General features: G+C 39.9%; 1 protein-coding gene across 2 annotated transcripts; it reads left to right on the top strand.

Annotated features, from left to right (window-relative positions):
* The first annotated feature begins 267 nt into the window (after positions 1-267).
* LOC101164686 (uncharacterized) lies at positions 268-18,271 on the top strand. Of its 2 annotated transcripts, none has more exons than XM_078938601.1 (11): positions 268-628; positions 3,990-4,289; positions 4,434-5,003; positions 7,996-8,244; positions 8,455-8,760; positions 10,844-10,908; positions 10,981-11,087; positions 11,170-11,313; positions 13,435-13,551; positions 15,111-15,383; positions 15,763-18,271. In XM_078938601.1, exons 2-11 carry the CDS (start codon positions 4,147-4,149, stop codon positions 15,970-15,972), a joined length of 2,184 nt encoding a protein of 727 aa, XP_078794727.1. In that variant the 5' UTR covers positions 268-628; positions 3,990-4,146; the 3' UTR covers positions 15,973-18,271. The 2 variants fall into 2 exon arrangements, with proteins under 2 accessions (XP_078794727.1, XP_004081364.1); XM_004081316.4 differs by having other exon boundaries at positions 7,996-8,199.
* The last annotated feature ends 739 nt before the right edge of the window (positions 18,272-19,010 follow it).

Raw genomic sequence — 19,010 nt, forward strand, 5'->3', positions numbered from 1 at the left:
AAGTTATTGATAAAATATTTTTTATACAACTGTAGAGCTTCAAAAAGGTTTTAGCAAAGTTTTTAAGTATATATATATATATATATATATATATATATATATAAACGATTTTACAAATGAATGTATACAAAAAATATTCCCCACAATGTAAGGCTAAATTAGATATGTACAGATTAAATCAAGCATATACGAGTATAGTTTATAGTTTTGATTTTGAACGCGAAACATCGTATTGTGATTTACTTGGCAGCTCTTTTACGAGGCGCACCTGAACGTGGCACAAGTTCAGTCGCACATCAGTATGACGTCACCCTCGGACCGAACCGTGACCTGCTGCTCCTGCTAAGCTAAAGGGTCCGCGTACAGATGTTTCGCGGGAAGCTCGTTGAAATTTCGCGTTCTGTGCGCCGTTGTGCTGCGGGAGTCCACATTGAGGTGTTGCTGGAACGCACTACATGCGGCGGCATCGAGTTCCCCGCACGGCAGTCGCTCCGGAGAAACGCACGTTTGTGCGTTAAGTTTGCTGCAGCTAGCTGCCAGGCTAAGAGGCTAACCTGCTCCACAAAAGTGAAACAAGAGGAGCTTCGAGGGTTCAACTTTTGAGAGTTTGACTTTAAATTGAATAAAGGTACGTTCATTTTTTAACAATACAGTTTTATGTTTTTAAAATTTGCTGCCCTTAAAATGTAAAATACTTCCTTGCATTTCATTCATAACATAATATTAGGATTCACTTAAGTTAAGTTATTACTGCATTTTTTTTATCTACTTGCCCTCTTTTTGTAAAATAAAACCAATATGTTGAGATTAAAGCGGACAGTTAACATTGATTTTACTTAAACGTTTTAATTTGAAGTTAAACATTTAAATAGGATTAGGTAACTAGGTAACTCCTGTTTCCTTGATTATTCGAATCTCCTAAAGTCTCACTGCATAAAACTATTAAAGCTGTTTTCAAACATAACACATTTAACATTAGTCCATCTCAAGTCATTTATTTTGAACACAATTGAAATTTATTGTCTCCTCTATAGTCATATGATGAATCTGTCCAACAGTTCAGCCCCAAATCCAGTTTTTTGGTGCTTTTTTCTTTTTTTCAATTGTCAATAGTTTGGTCCAAAGTGAGATTTATACTCAGCAGAAGTTGAATGAATGTGATTGATCTCTGTGTCCACTTAAGGCTCTCTAGCCACGCGTGTTTTGAATGTGTGGATATTTAAAGTGTGGATGCCATGCTTTGAACAACTTTGTCAAATAAGGCCAGTACACTTCAGTTTCATGGATCTGTGCTGCACATTTTTTTGTTTGTTAGTAGTTGAAGTCGTTTTTCCCAGCTTCAGATTCACAAATATGCTAGTGTGCGATGAATTTTGGGAGAGGTCAAAGGTCAAGGCCTCATAAACGTCAAAAATGGCTACAACGGGCGTTGACTTCATACCCAACCATCTTTTAAAATTTGCGAGAGGACGGGTTGATTATTTCTGTCAACGTGAAGCAAGTTTCATGAAGCATTCTGATCTGCTGAAGAAGAAAATAGAATATTGTATTTAAAGACCCACTCGGATGAGAATCATGTTTTTTTAACATGTTCTTGTAGCATTTTTCTGATGGAGGAGATAACGAAGCTTAAATTTGCAGTTCTGAGTTTGTTTCAATCGTTGTGCATCAGACGAAAAAGATCGTATGAGTCACATAGAAAATACGCTGGCGCCGGCCACAAGCTTCCTGCCCCGCCCCATTCCACAAATAGATCCACGGACGTCTTTTGTTTTCCTCATCTGAGCTGGAATCTGGCTCAAACCTGTACGGCTGGAAAGCTCCGACATTCCTCGCCATTTTTGTTTTACCGTCAATGCTAGGTTAACGTTGTGAGGGGCTAGCAGCAGAGCATGTAAACAGAGAGCTCTCAGCAACAGGGAGGGGTAGCGGGGTTGTCCCACGCCCACAACTCAGAGGTGAATCTCTGATGAACTCCTGCCGCTCTGCAGAAACTATGTCCTAGAACAGTGTTTTTCAACCTTTTTTGAGCCACGGCACACTTTAACCTTGACAAAAAATCCCGCGGCACACCAGCATCCAAAAATTAAAAAAAAGGAGAAACTCATAGTCTGTATTGATCTACAGTACGTCCACAATCTCACATGCATTTTTGTGATAATTGTGGCAGAAAAAGCTGGAAGGTGCAGCTGTTTTTTCTAATAAATGTAATAAAAGTTAAGTTAGAACAGTGTTTTTCAACCAGTGTGCCGTGGCACACTAGTGTGCCGTGGGAGATTGTCCTCATTAACTGATCAAAAAACATTTCCCATCTCCAGGATTTCAGCTCTTTGTTCATCCAAACAGGCCCTGATAAAACACTGAGGAGTTAGGAATATGAAAGATCATAAAATACTTTTTCTTTGCATTTATTTTATTTTATTAAAGACATTTTGATAAGAATTACGCGATTCAGCTGCACCTTCAGCTGTATTTTGGAAAAGTCCTGTCCCTTTAACTGTCTCCACCAATCATCCCTGGGGGGCTTAATCACATGTCATCGGTCTGACCAATCAGAAGTGCTTAAAGTCTTCACTTCCTTGTCCCGATTTAGCTCGTAAAGTCTCTCAGTTCTAACAAAAATACCAGCTAATGCTCGTCTTTAGCTGTGTAGCTTTCCACAGAATCCGGTACCAGACCGTGGAACAAGAGAACAAAACAAGGAAGCTCTGAAAACCGATCTTTTGCCGTTTTATGCACTACATCTCCCATGATGCATTGGGTTGTGAGAGTGACAGCGCACAAGGAGATCTGTTGTTAAACGTCTTGAAACCAACGAACACACAACAAACTGTTTTTAAATCTTCTAACTTAACTTTTATTGCATCTTTTAGAAAAAAACAGCTGCAACTTCCATCTTTTTCTGTAACAATTATCTCAAAAATGCATGTGAGATTGTGGAGGGGCTGTAGATCAATACAGACTATGAGTTTCTCCTTTTTTTTTAATTTTTGGATACTGGTGTGCTGCAGGATTTTTTTTTAAGGTTAAAGTGTGCCGTGGCTCAGAAAAGGTTGAAAAACACTGAGTTAGAAGATCTAAAAACTGTTTGTGTGTTCGTTGTTGTTTCAAGACGTTAAACAACGAAGACTCATTGTACGCTGAGGCAGCCACTTAAACCAAATGCATCATGGGAGATGTGGTTTGATAATGGCCGGAGATCTTTTCTCTGAGCTTCATTGTTTTGTTCACTTGTTCCACGCTCTGATACAGGATTTTGTGGAAAGCTACACCGCTAAAGATGAGCTTTAGCTGGTATTTTTGTTGGAACTGAGAGACTTATGAGCTAAATCAGAACAAGGAAGTGAAGACTTTAACCACTTCTGATTGGTCAGACTGATGACATGTGATTAAGCCTCCAAGAATGATTGGTGGAGACAGTTAAAGGGGCGGGACTTTTCCAAAAACAGCTGACGCTACGGCTAAATCGCGCTACAATCATCCTTATCAAAATGTCTTTAATAGAATCAAATAAACACAAAGAAAAAAGTATTTTGCGATGTTTCATATTATTAACCACTTGGTGTTTTTATCAGGGCCTGTTTGGATGAACACAGGGCTGATATCCTGGAGATGGAAAATGTTTTTAGATCATTTAATGAGGGCAATGTCCCACGGCACACTTGACCATCTCGGCACACTGGTTGAAAAACACTGTCCTAGAAAACAACACAGATTTTTGGATAATCGTAAATGGTAAATGGCGTATACTTGTATAGCGCCTTTCTTCCTACAAGGACAAAGCGCTTTACAGTCACAGACCCATTCACCCAGTCACACACACATTCACACACACAGTCACACACTGGTGGTCGTGGGAACGCTTTGAAAATAGATCAGAAGATGATCGGAGCGGGACTTTAAATATACAAAAAAAGGGGGGGGGGGTCATTTTCCATCCTCTGCTTGTGTTTTAGTCTGTCAGTAATAGATGCATTTTCTGCTTCCAGGTATCTACATTGTGGTCATTTGTGGACATGGTCGCTGCCCGGTACAGAGCGTGATCTTCCTCACCATGGATAACTGAACTCTTGGGGCTTTAGCGGCTCTGTCTGGTCGCTTGTGGCCATTTTTTGGTTTGTCCCACACAAGCGGGGGAAGCGGCAAATGGGGAACAGCTGTTGCCGTGCTGACAGTCCCTGTGCCACGGCAGAGGAAAAAAGTGGTTTGCTGAGCGATGAGTCAAAGGCCATGAGCAACAGCGTCAAGAAAACCGGTGCTTGTGGTCCAGAAGGAAGTGATGAAAGAAGGTGAGAGGCAGAAACGGAAGAAGAGATCTCGCATACCAGCTTTAAAAATGAAAGCAGAAATAGTTTTCAGACTTTTCCTGGTGCATCTTGGTGTCACCTGTTGTTGTTGTGCTATAGCCGTTGTCATGCGTGTTTGTTCCTCAGCCAATCTCCAGAAGAAGAGGCCAGCAAAGTGCCTGTGCAGCAGTGTCCTGACAATGAAGACACGGAGCCCAACAACACTCAGGAAAACGGACCCTTTCAGAACAAAGGCCTTCAGGAAGCGGCGCCTTCTCCCAGCAAAATGCCCGAAAACTCCACCCCAGCACAAGACGAGGAAACCAAGGTCATCCCTGCTGAAGGAGACCGAGCTGAAAATCTACAGTGCACTTTAAACTCGCAGCAGAAAGACCCCCCCACAACGGATGCTGCGGGTATTGTAGCCTTAAACGCAGAACCAAAAAAAGAGGAGCTGACGTTGGTGCAGGATGAAACCCCAAACGCCGTCGTGATCCCTTCACTTCCTGAGAAAGCCACGCCAGAGCCCACCGCAGCGAACGCCACTGTTGATGAAGTCTCCAAAGAGGTTATCGCTTCCGCAGCCAAGCCGTCGGAGGAGTCTGCTCAAAGTGATGAAGGATCGTCCGTGCCAAGCTGTCAGCCCACCGCAGCCGCTGGTGGGGCGGCGTCCATCTCTGCAGCCACAGAGGAGACAGCGCCAGACACTCTGAGCTGGTAAGCCGGTAAAACGTGTCAGCGGCACTCGCTTTTACCGTACATTCAGACCCAGCCCACTGGCTTTACACGTGGGCACCCTCTCTATACTAGAACCGAGGGGTCACGGTAACTGATCAAAGCCATCCTACTTAAAGGAAGTGGAGAAAATCAAGGTTTTTCCATTGAAAGCATCCAAATAAATCCCCAGAAAACATTTGATTATTGATGTACAGTAAACCCTTGTTTTTCGCGGGGGTAACGTTCCAAAAAGACCCCGTGATAGACAAAATCCGTGAAGTAGAAACCTCTATTTTTTATGCAATTATTGTACAATTAAATACTCTATTATACGTTGAAAAGAAAGAACAAACAGGCTCAAGCATTTGTTTCACAAATAAAAGTACTTTAGAAATGTTTTTTCAACAAATAACTTCTGTACTGTACTGTCAAATAATAATTTTAATCATCAATGTGAACAGAAGGCTTCAAATCGCGGAGATTAGCCCCACCCACCGCGACCCAAGTATTGGATTAAACGGGAGAAAATGTAAAATGATTATGAAAAAGATACAAAGTACAGTGGGACAAACAGTGACCCAGGTGTATTTCACTGCTCTTGAGCCGCTGCATCCTGACTCCGCTCTGCAGTGTTTTCTTCTTTTGAAGCCCGCGGTGCAGCTGTGTTTGTTCAGGAGAAGAACATAGTGATAGATAGTTGTTGTCGCTCTTTTTTCTGCTTTACAAAAAGATCCTTAAACACCGACATGCCACCATCAAGAGAATTTACACGAACGTAATGTAAATTTGGCAAGCTGTTTTACATACATGTACATATTAAACTGCAACGTTATTGACGCACAGGTAGAGAAGAAGCAGAGTGACTTTTTAGCCAATCAGAATGCAGAACACAATGCACCATGCAAATCCGTGAGGTAGCGAAACCGTGAAAAGTAAACCGCGTTATAGCGAGGGATCACTGTACTCATAATCTAAAAAATCTAATCTAAAGCTGTGGTTTAACTTTAAACTCAAAAGTTTATAAATAATATTGATATATAAGTAAGTAAACCAGAAAGAAAATGCTGACAGACCTTTTGTTTTGTTTAACAGTGTCCCCTCGTTTATTACAGGTCCTAGAAATAACCCGCTGTAGATGAGATCCACAAAGTAGTCATCTTGATTTTCTATAGAAATTGTGGATATTTGATGGGGCCAATCACTTCCTGATTCACAATTTCAACTTTCAACACTTATTACTTCAATCCACTCAATTTGATTCAATTTTGAATTTACACTTCTAGACATATTTGTATAGAAATACATTACCGGTAATCATTTATATATGTTTTGAATATGTTCATATTCATCTGATACAGTTCACATACTGTCAAATATATTAGTGAAATAAACTAATAAGATTATTAACACCATGCAGTGTTGCATGATTTCTCAAACGGAGAAACTCCAACAAAAATGTGTAGATTATGTTCTGCCTCTCCTGCAGTGCGTTTCAGTTTGGCCACTAGGGGGAGCTCGCGCTATCACTGTTTTCATCACTTCCAGATGATTTAGTCAAAAAAACTCTCCTTTAGACCACAAAAGGTTGCTTTAAAAAAGTTTTCTTAAAAGGTATGAGAGATCTACTTTTGTGGATTGACTATTGATTTATTAGGCTTGGATTCAGATCGATTAATTTATTTTTTTATCAACCCGCCCTAATATTTGAAGGCTAGGGATGTCCAGATCAAATACTTCTGTAACAAATAAAAAAATATAAAAACTAAATTAAATTATTAGATGATAATTACTCATGGGATAAAATTTGGTGACTGTAGCTTTAGTATTATTCAACCCTTTTTTATCAGATGTGATTCATATCGGCATTATAAATTTCTGGAAAAAGGACTTTCTATTAATTTTCCCCAGAGCTCGCACTTTGTGGACAGCCCCTTGGAAGCCATCTATGTTAAATTCTCACTAAAAGAATAAATTTAAAAAAAAAGTTTAATTTTAAATGCTCATTATTTACATTAAGACAAACCAATAGAGAAACCTGCTTTCAGTTTTAAACATTTATTAGAATAGTAACTTAGCCCAGAAATCTGAATCTGAATATTTTGCTAACTTTACCGAATCGTTTTTGTGCACTTCCTGCTCAAACTAGTGTCGATTTCTGTTACGCTTCACAGCAATCAATGTCGTGATTCGTTCACGATACCCAGTAGAGTATTTATTCGTAACAATTAAGCTTGAAATATACAGCTCTGATGATAATAATAAGAATAAAATACACATCAGAACGCTGATCAGGATTCAACATCTGAGTCTGAAACTGCACGATCCAGCCTGATCAGGATATCCTGAGTAAAACTCTGACAATCGTGAACATTTTTATTTTTTATTTCACAATTTTCGCTCGTTTGAACTCTCAAAGTTCAAACCTTTTCAGGAAATTAAGTCCAGTTTTATAGAATGGACAAACAAAGATCTGATTGCTATTAAAGACTTGTGTAGATTTGGCAAACAGCAGACAGAGGATATTGATTGACATGGTCTACAGCCAATCGGGAGGCAGCACACAATGTGCTGTACAAAAAATTGAAGAATCTTTACCCCCAAAAAATCTGCGAGACCACATAAACTGAACTGTTATTGCGAAGGACCACTATATTCAAGAAACCTTTATGAAAAATGTTTTTCAAAGTTTTTCTTTTGTGCCTTAATGATAATAGATGATGGATAATTCATAGATCCAGAGGAAAATTATATGGGAGTCCACTGCTCCACACACCCATCAGATCAAAACACAAGAAGGAAAAGGTTAAAATGGGGAAAAAAATCAATTTAATAAACTGATCCAGGTCTTCCTCTGGAAAGAAAACTAAAAGGGAAAAGAAAATTAAAAAATATTTAGTGGCCATTACTTACTTTGCTTTTCCTGTAAAACTCAGTTTTTCTGTTGTATTTGTGGCTTTTTTGAGTTAAGAGAATGACTACCGTTCTGTTTCAGCACTCCTTCAGAAGATTTGAACACCGGCTGCGCTTCAGTGCGCGGGGAGGACGACGCTTCTGAGGATGTGAAAAGCCATAACGTCTCTCAGATCTGTTTTGGTTCGGGCGATGAGGAGGAGGAGGAGGACAAGGAGAAACAGGAGGAGGACCTTCACTCGGTGAAGGAGCTGGAGGCCACATCTCCCACAGATTCCAAGGACAGGTCCGGGTTTCCCAGAGATCGTGTTGAAACAGGACACTTGTTTATGTGACCTGCTCGTGTTTTCATCACCTAATCTGGCCACTAGGGGGCGGGGTTGCCTCACAAATGTGTTTTCTTCACATTTATGTCAGCCTAAACATTTATTTATGTTGCACATTTTATATATTAGGTCTTGAATGCATACTTTTATGCATATTTTATATCAAACCGTTGTGTTTGAATGTTTTTATTGACAAAAATACTTTCTACCTGCAGCTCAAAGTCTGGTCAGGATACACAGCCACATCCAGAGTGTTCCAGCTCTGCGTGCTCGGACCAAGAGGTTTCCTCAGAGAAGAGCAAACAGGATGCCGAGGAGGAAGAGCCCCTCGAGGCGCCGGATGAAGGCGTTCTCGAAGCGGAGAAGGATGAAGAAATCCAAGAGGAAGACGAGGAGACGGAGCATGGTCAGGCTGAGCCTCAGGAGGAGGTGACCGCCGACGAAGAGCAGCTGGAGGGAAGCTCCCACAGCAAGGCTGAAGCTGGACCTGCTGCAGAGAAAGAGGCTGACCTGGGAAGCAGGTATCGTGTTTTCATTTCTTTTTTCATTCACAGACGTCAGATGCAGGCACTGAAACATAAGATAAGCGGCGAACTTTAGCTTCACCTGTGACACCAAAGCTGCCATATCACCATGGCAACTTAGAGGGATAACCTAACCTGCTCCTGGTTTGATGAGTTTCTTGATTCATCAGATGTTTTGAATAAAAGTGATTCAATTTAAGCACAAATAGACTTTTTAAAGCAGCAGATCCATAGGTTACTTATTCACACCATAGTGTGATGTTTTCTCACACTAAAGTAATTAGTCGATTTACTTTTATTGTACTGGTGGGACGTGTATGTGTTGGGTTTTTTATGTGTTTATTTATTTATTATTAGTAGTAGTAGTAGTATTTTTACTATATTTGCTATTTTAGCCATTTTTAATCTAACTAATATATTGTTTTATTACGGGAAGCACTTTGAGATGCTCTGTAACGTGACAAATGCTATAGAGATAAAGTTGAATTGAACTTAAATGTGGAGTATTTCTCAATAAGGTAACAGAAAATTTAGCTAACATTAAAAAAATCATTTATTTTTGTTGTGAAGCCTCAAGGGCTTCAGTTATGCAACACGATGCCTCATCAGACGCACCTGTGGTTTAATAATTCAGCAGAAACCTCCATCAACTTGTTTGTTTATTCATCAGCAGTTTTCTCTTTAAATTCTGCTCTATTTATCCATTTGTCTTGTCAGATCAGGATTATTCTGCTTTTTGCTAAAGGAAAAAGAAAAAACGCCGCCGTAAGGATTTGTCACCTGATGCATCTGACCTTCTTACGTCAGCGTGGACCTTTTCGTTTATTTTAAACTCTTATTGTCAGCGTTTTTAAGACAAATAAAGGTGACGCAGATTTAAAGGGTTTGTTTGGACCGACTCCAAATCTGAATGTCAGCATTTATTTTATGAGCAAGTTTTCACAAACAGAACAAAAAGAGAGACTTTAAAGGCTGTAAACCCTTTCAAAATAAAAGTGTTAGACTGGACACTTTTATGTCAAAGACACATTTTAAAAGGAATCTTACTGATTATGTTTCTGTAACCCAGTTTTATTATTCTAATTATTTTAATAATTTAATGATCTGAATTATTTTAATGATCATTGCTGTTTTATTGTGATTGTTTATGGCTGAGTGTCACTTTTTCCTTTTTCTCAAAAGGTCTCGCCTTTTGCCACAGATGATTTTTTTCCCTTATTTGTATTTTCTGGATAGATAAATGATTTAGATTTTGGGGTTTAAAACCAAATGAAAACTTTTTTTTTTTTTTTTTAAATATGTTTATTATCTTTAAGTAGCAACAACTTTTTTTAATCCAAGATCAAAATGTTTTAAGATCATATAGAATAGAATAAAGCCTTTGTACACAGGATAAAGAGATACAGGGACAATTTTATTTAAAGCTGGCAGACAATACAGAAAGAAATAGAATAAAAAGCAGATTAAAGAAAATAAATGTCTCTCTTAATTGAATTTTATTTTAAGTAATTTCAGCCTAAACATTAAATGGAGATAATTTATACGCTTTTTTTAGACTAAGAGTGATTTGATGTCTAAATTAGACTTTTTTAAGTAAGCAAATTTCAATTAAATGTTGAATTATTTGTCAAATTTTAATTCCTAAACCAATTTTTGTTGTTTAAGAAAGAAGAATTTTCTTAACTAGTGAATCAAAGTAAGAATAAAACTTGTTAATAAAAATATGGATTCTTACATTTTAAAAAAATGTTCATTAAAGTTGATTTTTGCCTTTAAAGAAATTTGAAGAAATTACGTCAAACGTTATGAATATATATTTAATTTTCTAAATAAAGATCATTTGGTTAATGTATATTTATGGAGCGTGACCTTATTTCTGGTCTGTTTAAGTGTAATTATTATGTTTAAATATTTTTTATGAATATTTCTGTGTCTCCTATTAGAATTCAAGCTACAACGTATGTAAAAGTCTAATGGAGCTTGTAAACCTAGAGATTATTGTTGGATAACATTTTTTTATTAATTAAATGGTTAAAAATTAGCGCTCTTTCTGCCATGTTGTTTTTATCTCCCTTTTTAGTGAGGAAGACCTTTACAGAGGAGCCGAAGAGCTGTCTTCCTCCGTGGGATCATCGGATTTAGAAAGTAAAGATCTTAAAACGGAGGTCAGGCAAACGTGGACTCCGTTCATCGGGTAACCACCTCTGCTCTGTTCAGTTTTTAAGTTGGAGGAGCGGTGCAGCCTGTCTCCGGCTGTGGACGTCTTGTTCTACAGCGAGAGGGAATGGAAGGGGAACACCGCCAAAAGTGCGCTCATTAAAAAGGTCGGCGGCGCCTTTTTAGCTGCTTGGAGGGGGCTTCAGATGGAACTTGGGGGCTTACGTTGTGATTTCTGTTCTGCTGCAGGGATACAAAGAGATGTCCCAGAAGTTCAGCAGCTTGAGGAGAGTGAGGGGCGACAACTACTGCGCCCTCAGAGCCACGCTGTTCCAGGTGTTGTCCCAAAGCACCCACCTGCCCGCCTGGCTGCAAGAGGACGACGCCACCATGGTAAATGCTCTCGTCGGGCATGCTGGGTAATGGTCCCAATCAAAAATGAAGAATTTCTGTCATCATCAGTGTGTGAATGGGTAAATGGGACTGCACAGCGCCTTCTGAGAAGGTAGTAAAACGATAAAAGTATACGCCGTATACCATCATTCACTTATCTGGGAGCAACAGGTCAACTATCAGTTCGTTACGCTTGTTGTGAAACTGATAAAGTAGAAGAAAACTGAAAGGTTTGGCTTGCTGGGCGCGATTCATAACTACAACAGTCTATAGACCCACTCCAATGTAAATGTTCTTGTTGCATTTTTGTGTTGAAGGAGGACGTATATAAAGACAGTTGAGCTTAAAATAACATTTCTGAGTATTTCTTTATTCGGATTGTTGTGAATCAGGAGCAAAGAAAGAAATGCTTGTAGTTTTTACATACAGGCCACAGTCGTGAGGCCACAGGCTCCCTGCTCCGCTCCATTCCGATGCATCCACTTGCAGACAATAGATCCATGAACGTCTTTGTCCTCTGAGCTGGAATCTGGATCAGAACTGATATGACTGCGATATTGCTGCACTGCTAACATTAAGTTGAAGTATGAGGGGCGAGCGGGAGAGAGAGTAAACAAAGGGATCATGGGAACTAAGCAGAGGCTTCCACCCGCAACTGGGAGGCGAATTTTTGATGAACTATTGTCGCTCTGCAGAAAGTATGTACTAGAAAATGACACGTTCTTTTTTATTTTTGGCTAAAAACTGCATAATCATAATTAAAAGAGCTCTAGGAACGTTTTTCCAATAGATCTTTATAGAACACAGTCTTATATGTTGAGATCTGATCTAAATGTATTTTGAATGCATTTATTCTCATGTGGATGTAAACATGGTTTAGGATGAAGACAAACTACCTCATCCATGCTTAGTAGCACAGTTATAAAGCAGATTCTCAAGAGATTTAATAAAGTTTATCAAACTAAAATGTATTTTACAGTCAAATGTGAAGTTTTGATCAAACCCAGTTTCGGTAAACGTGAATTTTACCTCCATCACAAATGCTGGAATGTTTCTGCATCTTCAGATCTGTTTTTGAGTAAACCGTGATTCATTTTGGGATTTCCTGAGCAGTAAAGGGCGCGTTTACTACATGTGTAGACTTTGTTAGAACATGGTGGCGCTCTTTTACTAAACGTTAACACATAAACACTCTAACTCTGGGTTTGTTCCAACACTCCTTTTGTTTGAGGAAGAATCAGTGTTGAGATGAAACTCCTGTCACACTTTATGTTCAATTTCAGCAAAAACCAAAGGGAAGGAGATCTGATGTTTCAGGATTCATATTGTCTCCTTTAGCCCACTGCAGGAGGCACTGGATCTTTGTTTGAGACGTTTGGTTAAAAAAAAAAAAAAAAAGGAGGAGAGAGGATAATAGCTATTTCCCACAATTCTTTGCAGTCATACATTTGGAAAAAAAAGAAGCTGTTTTTTTCCTAAAAAAAATATAAAATAAAATCAAACTTTTACAATTGGTTGATCTGATTATATGAAATTTAATTCAAATGAGCACAGTCTATGAATTAAAAACTTTATTTTACTGTCTATTTTAGACTATTTTATCAAGAAACTGAAGGAACTTCTATGGATTTATCCATTAAGCTGCACATTTATTTTAGAATCTCTGCAAACGTGTTACGTAAACACATAAAGGACTCATCAAAAAGATGTCTCATGCTTGAAGGAAATGCAGAAACATTTGGAATCTCCCCCCGTTTCCTCCCCTTTAAACCTTTTTCCATCCAGGTCAAAGGAAAAGGAGAAACACCAGATTTTATGGTGGAGAATTTCACCACTAATGTCCACCAAAGACTGAGGTGATGGCTTTGAAAAGAAACTATAAAAAACACCCACAGAAGAGTTGTCCTACAAGACAAACTGGAACATTGGCTTCAGGGATTTTTGTTGACGAGTCAAAACTTCAGGTCTGACTCATAAAGTTAAATTAGTGTTGAGTCTGTTAAACTTTAACGTCTACTCGTGTTTTGTTTTTTGTTTTTCCCCAGCTGTCTGTCTACGACTTTGTTTGCCGTTTAAAACTAATTTATAGGTAATTGTTTTATTTTTCATTCTAATCTTCAGCTTCCAGAGAAACTGGAGTCCCTGGAAGGCCTGATAAACCAGTGGAGGTTTCCTGGAGACGTCACAGGAGACGCCAGCCAGCAGCTGAGAGGATATCTAGAGCTTCTGAGAAAAACGGTACTGCTGCTCCTCCTCTGAAATAACACACATTGGTTGACGTGCTCTTCCACCATTCATGCCATCAACGCGAGTGAAGCGTCTTTTAATAGGGGCTTTTTGCGTCATTATACAACTCTAAAGTGCATAATGGAGTGTTGGAACAAAAACATCGGTTTTATAACTTAAAAAAAAAACAGTCAAAACAAAGTCATAACTTAAATTCTGTGCTTCAGAGCACTTAAATAAAAGCACATGTGCTCCGCGGCACAGAAGGGATGCCGAGCCCTCCGCCGGTTAGTACCTAAACGTTTTTATTTAATATTTCGGACAACCCTATCCCTCCAAATCTCCCTACAATTACTACACAACATATATGATATTTATGAAGATCACAAATCTGAGATCTCTGGGAAATTTTTGGGAACAGGTATCCGAGTTCTTGTCCTGAGCTGAAGTCAGTCCTTCCACTGGTAGCTTCTGCTTATCGGAGAATTTTCCTTTAATAAACCCAGACTTGTCTTTTATTAGCGTGTTTTGACGCTGTGTCCTTTTACTTCCCTGATTTTCATAAAAACCTTTTAATTATAGAAGTTCTTGAGCAAATGGAAGTGTGATGATTGAGGCTGGGAACAAAAAAAAAAATCAAATATTTGGCTCTGACGTTTCTGAGAACTGAAGCTGAGAGGAAATTAGCAGCTGATGGCAGATGAGGGGAAAAAAAAGACGACCCAAAGGAAGTCCAATCCTGGTTTTGACCTTGAACATGCAGAGCAACAGAGATCATAGGTGTTTGTCATAATTCAATATAATTACTTTTTAGCTCATTTTATTAAGTCTGGGGTGAAGATTTATGGTACTTGAATTAATCTCGTCTATGCCGTCTTTGAAACTGTGTTTAAATGCAAATCACGTTTTTATTATCTGTGCAGATTTCTACATCATAATAAACAATATTTCAGACTCTGAAGCTCATCTCTCACATGAGCAAACTCTACAAACAGTTCTTTAAAAAGTTAAAGTTAAAACCGAATCCAAAATAACCTGTCTGTGACCTTTAATACTGAAAATTATCCCTTTAATTCTTTGTACTTTTCTGGCTTTAAATTCCCATCATGCTTTCATAGCCGTCATGTTTTTATGAGTTTATCTGCTCGTAGTGGTGAAAGTCTTGTTTTGTTCACACTTTGGCTTTACACATTTACTCTGAATTGTTTTAGGTTTTTTATTTTGTTCTTTGGCATCCAGTCAATCATTTTATAGTTCTTTTAAGAGATGAACGTAAAAAAAACATTATTTTTGTTTAGATTTTCACAAAGATTTTTTTCAGGCTGATCAAACACTTCTTTGGTGTTTCTTTTTGGCACTATTTTCTTTACTAAAGTGGCTATAGATCACTTAAAACTTGCTTTTTGTGACACGATTTCTGTTTTCTAAAAGCATTAATGAAGCACCGGGTCCTGAACTACCCAGTGGAGCTCAAACACGCACATTCAGAGTCGTAAAAGTGACGCATTTAGACGTCGGAGATGCCGGCTCTGCTTTGAATCTGATTCTTTGGGGGTGTTTTGGTCCATCAGTGGCGGGCGGCGGTGGACTGCGCCTCGGCAGCAGAGCGGCAGCAGCTCTGCGAGCGAGTCTTCCAATGCGGAGAGGAGGAGCTCGGGCTGCTGGAGGCGCTCAAGCTGCTGATGCTGGGCAGAGCGGTGGAGCTGCACGGCCGCATGCAGCGGGGGGATGAAGACGTTCCTCTCTTCTGCTGGCTGCTGTTTGCCCGGGACTCGTCCGACTGTCCTCGGTCCTTCCTCTCTAACCACCTCAGGCACGTGGGCCTCACCGCCGGGCTGGAGCAGGTCTGTACTTTTGGTTGACGTCTGAACAGCCCAATGTGACGTAAAGGATTCTCGACGGCTGTCCAGACTTGCAGGATTGAGACCTTAGGGCATCTTTGACAAAAACAACTGACGTTTGCCGTCATGACATGGATGTGTAATCAGTAGAACAGTGAAAACGTGCTGGTGCCTGTTCAGCTGGGATGTCCTACCTGATGGGGTCAGCCCCGAGGTGATGGAGGGGAGGTTCCAAACATTGAAAGATCTAATTGTTATTTTCCGTCCGTGAATCCCCAACAATCACACCCCACGAATTCTATGCTGATGTAACATCGGAAAAGTTTGTAGTGGCTCTACTCAAAAACGGCAATTAAATCCGCTTTGTTGTTCCTTTCTCCAGGTGGAGATGTTCCTGCTGGGCTACGCCCTGCAGTGCACCATTCAGGTATTCAGACTTTACAAGGCAGACACAGAGGAGTTTGTCACTTACTACCCAGACGACCATAAGGACGACTGGCAGACCGTGTGCCTTGTCACCGAGGACGACCGGCACTACAACGTGCCGGTTGTGAAAGCTGCAGAGCCACAGGAGGAGCTGGCCTCCCGCTGATCCTCGTTGCAGGGAAACGCGCATCCCTCAGGTCCATTGTGATGATGCATTTATGCCAATTAAAGGATCACTTTTGGGAAATTTGCTTCTTGGCCTGCAATGAAAACCGAGCTGGAAATAAACGGAGAAACTAAACTTCAGCCACGAGCACCAATCAAAGCACATTTTTTCGTGTTTTCCTTTTCTTTAAAACAAAATCTAATATGTAGCTGAAAATTTAAAGATTAACATGATTATTTTGCGCCTACACAAGTCAATAGAGTGGTGATTATTAATGTGAATCTTGACATTCATTTCTAATAAACTGCAGCTTTGAACCTTGTGGGCGGAGCTTCCTATTAAGCTACGCTAATGGTGTTCACACTGGACAAGCAGGGAGGGGCTGCTTCTGTTTTTTTTTTTTTCACTAGCGCTTGTCTGCCACCTATTGTTTGAAGAGGATCGGTGCGAAATGTCGAAGCGGGGCACATTTCATGAATCTTGCTGCAGGCTTTTTCTTTTACACACCTACTTCGTTACACGAATCACTTGGCGTCGTAAAAGGACGCCATCTACGCGTCCCTACTGATTGGCCAAAGTTCAAACCGGTTTAAGATTCAGGGGCAGAGCCCGAAAACAGGCCTAGAAACGTGCGTAGCGATGCATAAATGTGAAAGTTTTGAACGCGGGAGCCCGAAGTGCGCATATACACGTTTACGATGACTTTTCCGTTGAAAGTGTTTGCTTGAATATGCTTTGCCGACGACATGAACGTGTCGTCACAGTGAGATGAACTGAAGTTGTTTCCTTGGCAAACGTTGTTGGATTTTGTGCATCCGTGTGCCCTTGAGCCAAGAATTCCCCCCAACTTTGCCCTGAAGGATCTGTGCGAGTGAATGCATGATGATAGAAGAACCGTCTGTAATTTCGCATGAATGTTTTTGTAGCATAAAAGCACTTTGGGTGGTTCCAAACGAACCCTATGTGAAACAACAAACCGTGACGTTTTAGCAGATCTTTTTAGCATTGGTTCTACTTCTTGGGTCTATTCCATGACCCCAGAAACTGTTAAATATAAAGCAAACACTCCTTTAGTTTTTATGTTATGCTAAATCCCATGTGTGAAGTTTTATGGCCAAAAAGAACACCATTTGTTTCCAATGGTTCCCTTGTTCGAGCCGGGCGATGTCTGAGTCGTTTCCATGACAACCACCCTGTCCAATTAGGGGGGAGCTTGTGGGAAGTCCACATCCCGTCCACTTGAAAGCGGTGTACGGGGGAAATGTGTCAAAGGGTTTCGAACGTACCTTTGTTCCATCTTGATTGGTTGGTTTAACTTGAATAACTTACAGAAAAAGTATTATTAAAAGCGTTATCGGAGCAGGAATGGTTATTCTGACAAATGGAAAGCCATGGAGGAGGAGCCACTCAGTCCAGTTCTCATACAGTCAAAGGTTCAGATTGTGATTTGGGGGGGGGGGGGGGGGGGGGGGGGGGGGGGGGGTTCGGCCTCTCATTTTTCCCACAACACAACAGTTTCCTCATCTGAGCTGACCAAATATGGTCACTTCCTGGACGAATCAGGCGAGATGTGAAAACGGCGCTGCTGGCTGGAGTTTGGTTTGCACGGATTTCTCTATTCTGCATTTTTTAACCAACAAGCATTTATCCCAACAAATTCCTTTGATAAAAACGATATGCTGATTTGAGACCCTGTACAAGTTTACACAAGTACTTGTACACACTGTAATGTAAATACCTTTCTATTTGGGTATTTGTACATATCTGATGTGATCTGTTGAAGGGGAAAAAGAAAAGTTGTGAACAAACCTGTTTTTCTACTCCTCTAAGAACTTAGTGAAGCTGCCAATGAAGGGATGACATGCATCATGTTTACACTGGAATGTGGGCACTTTGATTGGACGGACATGAAGTGAAGCGGCCAATTAAATGGAGGCTTTGGGGGACCTTTCAGAGATGAAATGTGACGTACTTGCCTGTTTTTAAGCTTTGTCCTAACTTTTTGAGTAACATGCTGCCTTCAACCGAGCCGGAGAGCCGGGAACGCTTTGGCCGCAGGAGGTGGGGTAAGACAATAATGTTGGCCCTCCATGTTGCCTTAGATAATGCACAATTGATACGACTGAATGAATGAATGAATGAATGAATGAATGAATGAATGCTGGTTCTTTGGGATTTTTTTTTAAAGCTTTTTGTTGTCCAGATTCCAGAGCAGGTACAAAAGACAAAGTTGATGCCACTTGCAGGAATGTTCTTGCACTTTTTTGTTTGTTTAAATAAAGTAAAAAATTTTGGGGAACGTTTGCTTCTTTATTCTGGACTGGAAGGACCAAATTGCCCTTTCTTCTGCTTTACTGCGCCTTTGAGCAAAAAATGTTGCCTCTGCCACATACTCAAACTCGCCAGCTGAAAATGAACTGACCGTAAGTAACACCCACCCACCACCCCAAAAAAAAAAGACATTACACTGGGAGAAACCATCAAAATATAAAATTAAAAATTCACTAATTAATCCTTAACACTTGTTTACCCAAAGGATGTTCTAAAATTATGGAATGGTCACAGGATCTATGTTTTGGTGGCCCTGTTGTGACAAGTGTGAAATTTGACAAGATGAAAAACTTCAGCAATCCTCAAAAATTTACACACACACACCACCAGGTGAAGTTTACAACCACACCTACAGTTTCTTTGACCTTTGACCTTGGAAAGAGGCCACAATCTCCCAAAAAAAAAAGTAACCTGTAGTGTCTTCAAATTTAAACTCAGATTTCACTCGAGTATTGGGAAGCTGCTTGTTTTAAAGTATTTAGACCTTAAACAGCGTTGGCGTATCAAAATAGCTTAATTGTATATTCTTTGCCAGAATTGCGAAAATGTAATTTAATATTGTTGGCTCATACTGAAAATATACGATATGAACACATCAGGAATGTGGGCTTGGTTAACAAAACCTCAGTTGCTACGGAAATTCTAAAAATTACTTTTGCAGATTCTTTTAAAAATGATACAGAGCTGTCCGTCACTCCCAGGCTACC

This window comes from Oryzias latipes, chromosome 20, assembly GCF_053564925.1.
Source record: "Oryzias latipes strain Hd-rR chromosome 20, Olatipes_Hd-rR_3.1".
Taxonomy (NCBI): domain Eukaryota; kingdom Metazoa; phylum Chordata; class Actinopteri; order Beloniformes; family Adrianichthyidae; genus Oryzias; species Oryzias latipes.

Excerpts from the sequence above, each read along its gene's own strand:
- LOC101164686 (XM_078938601.1), top strand. The coding sequence starts at position 4,147 with ATGGGGAACAGCTGTTGCCGTGCTGACAGTCCCTGTGCCACGGCAGAG. Across the intron at positions 8,761-10,843 it reads GAGGCTGACCTGGGAAGCAG|TGAGGAAGACCTTTACAGAG; the intron begins GTATCGTGTTTT and ends CTCCCTTTTTAG. Across the intron at positions 13,552-15,110 it reads TAGAGCTTCTGAGAAAAACG|TGGCGGGCGGCGGTGGACTG; the intron begins GTACTGCTGCTC and ends TTGGTCCATCAG.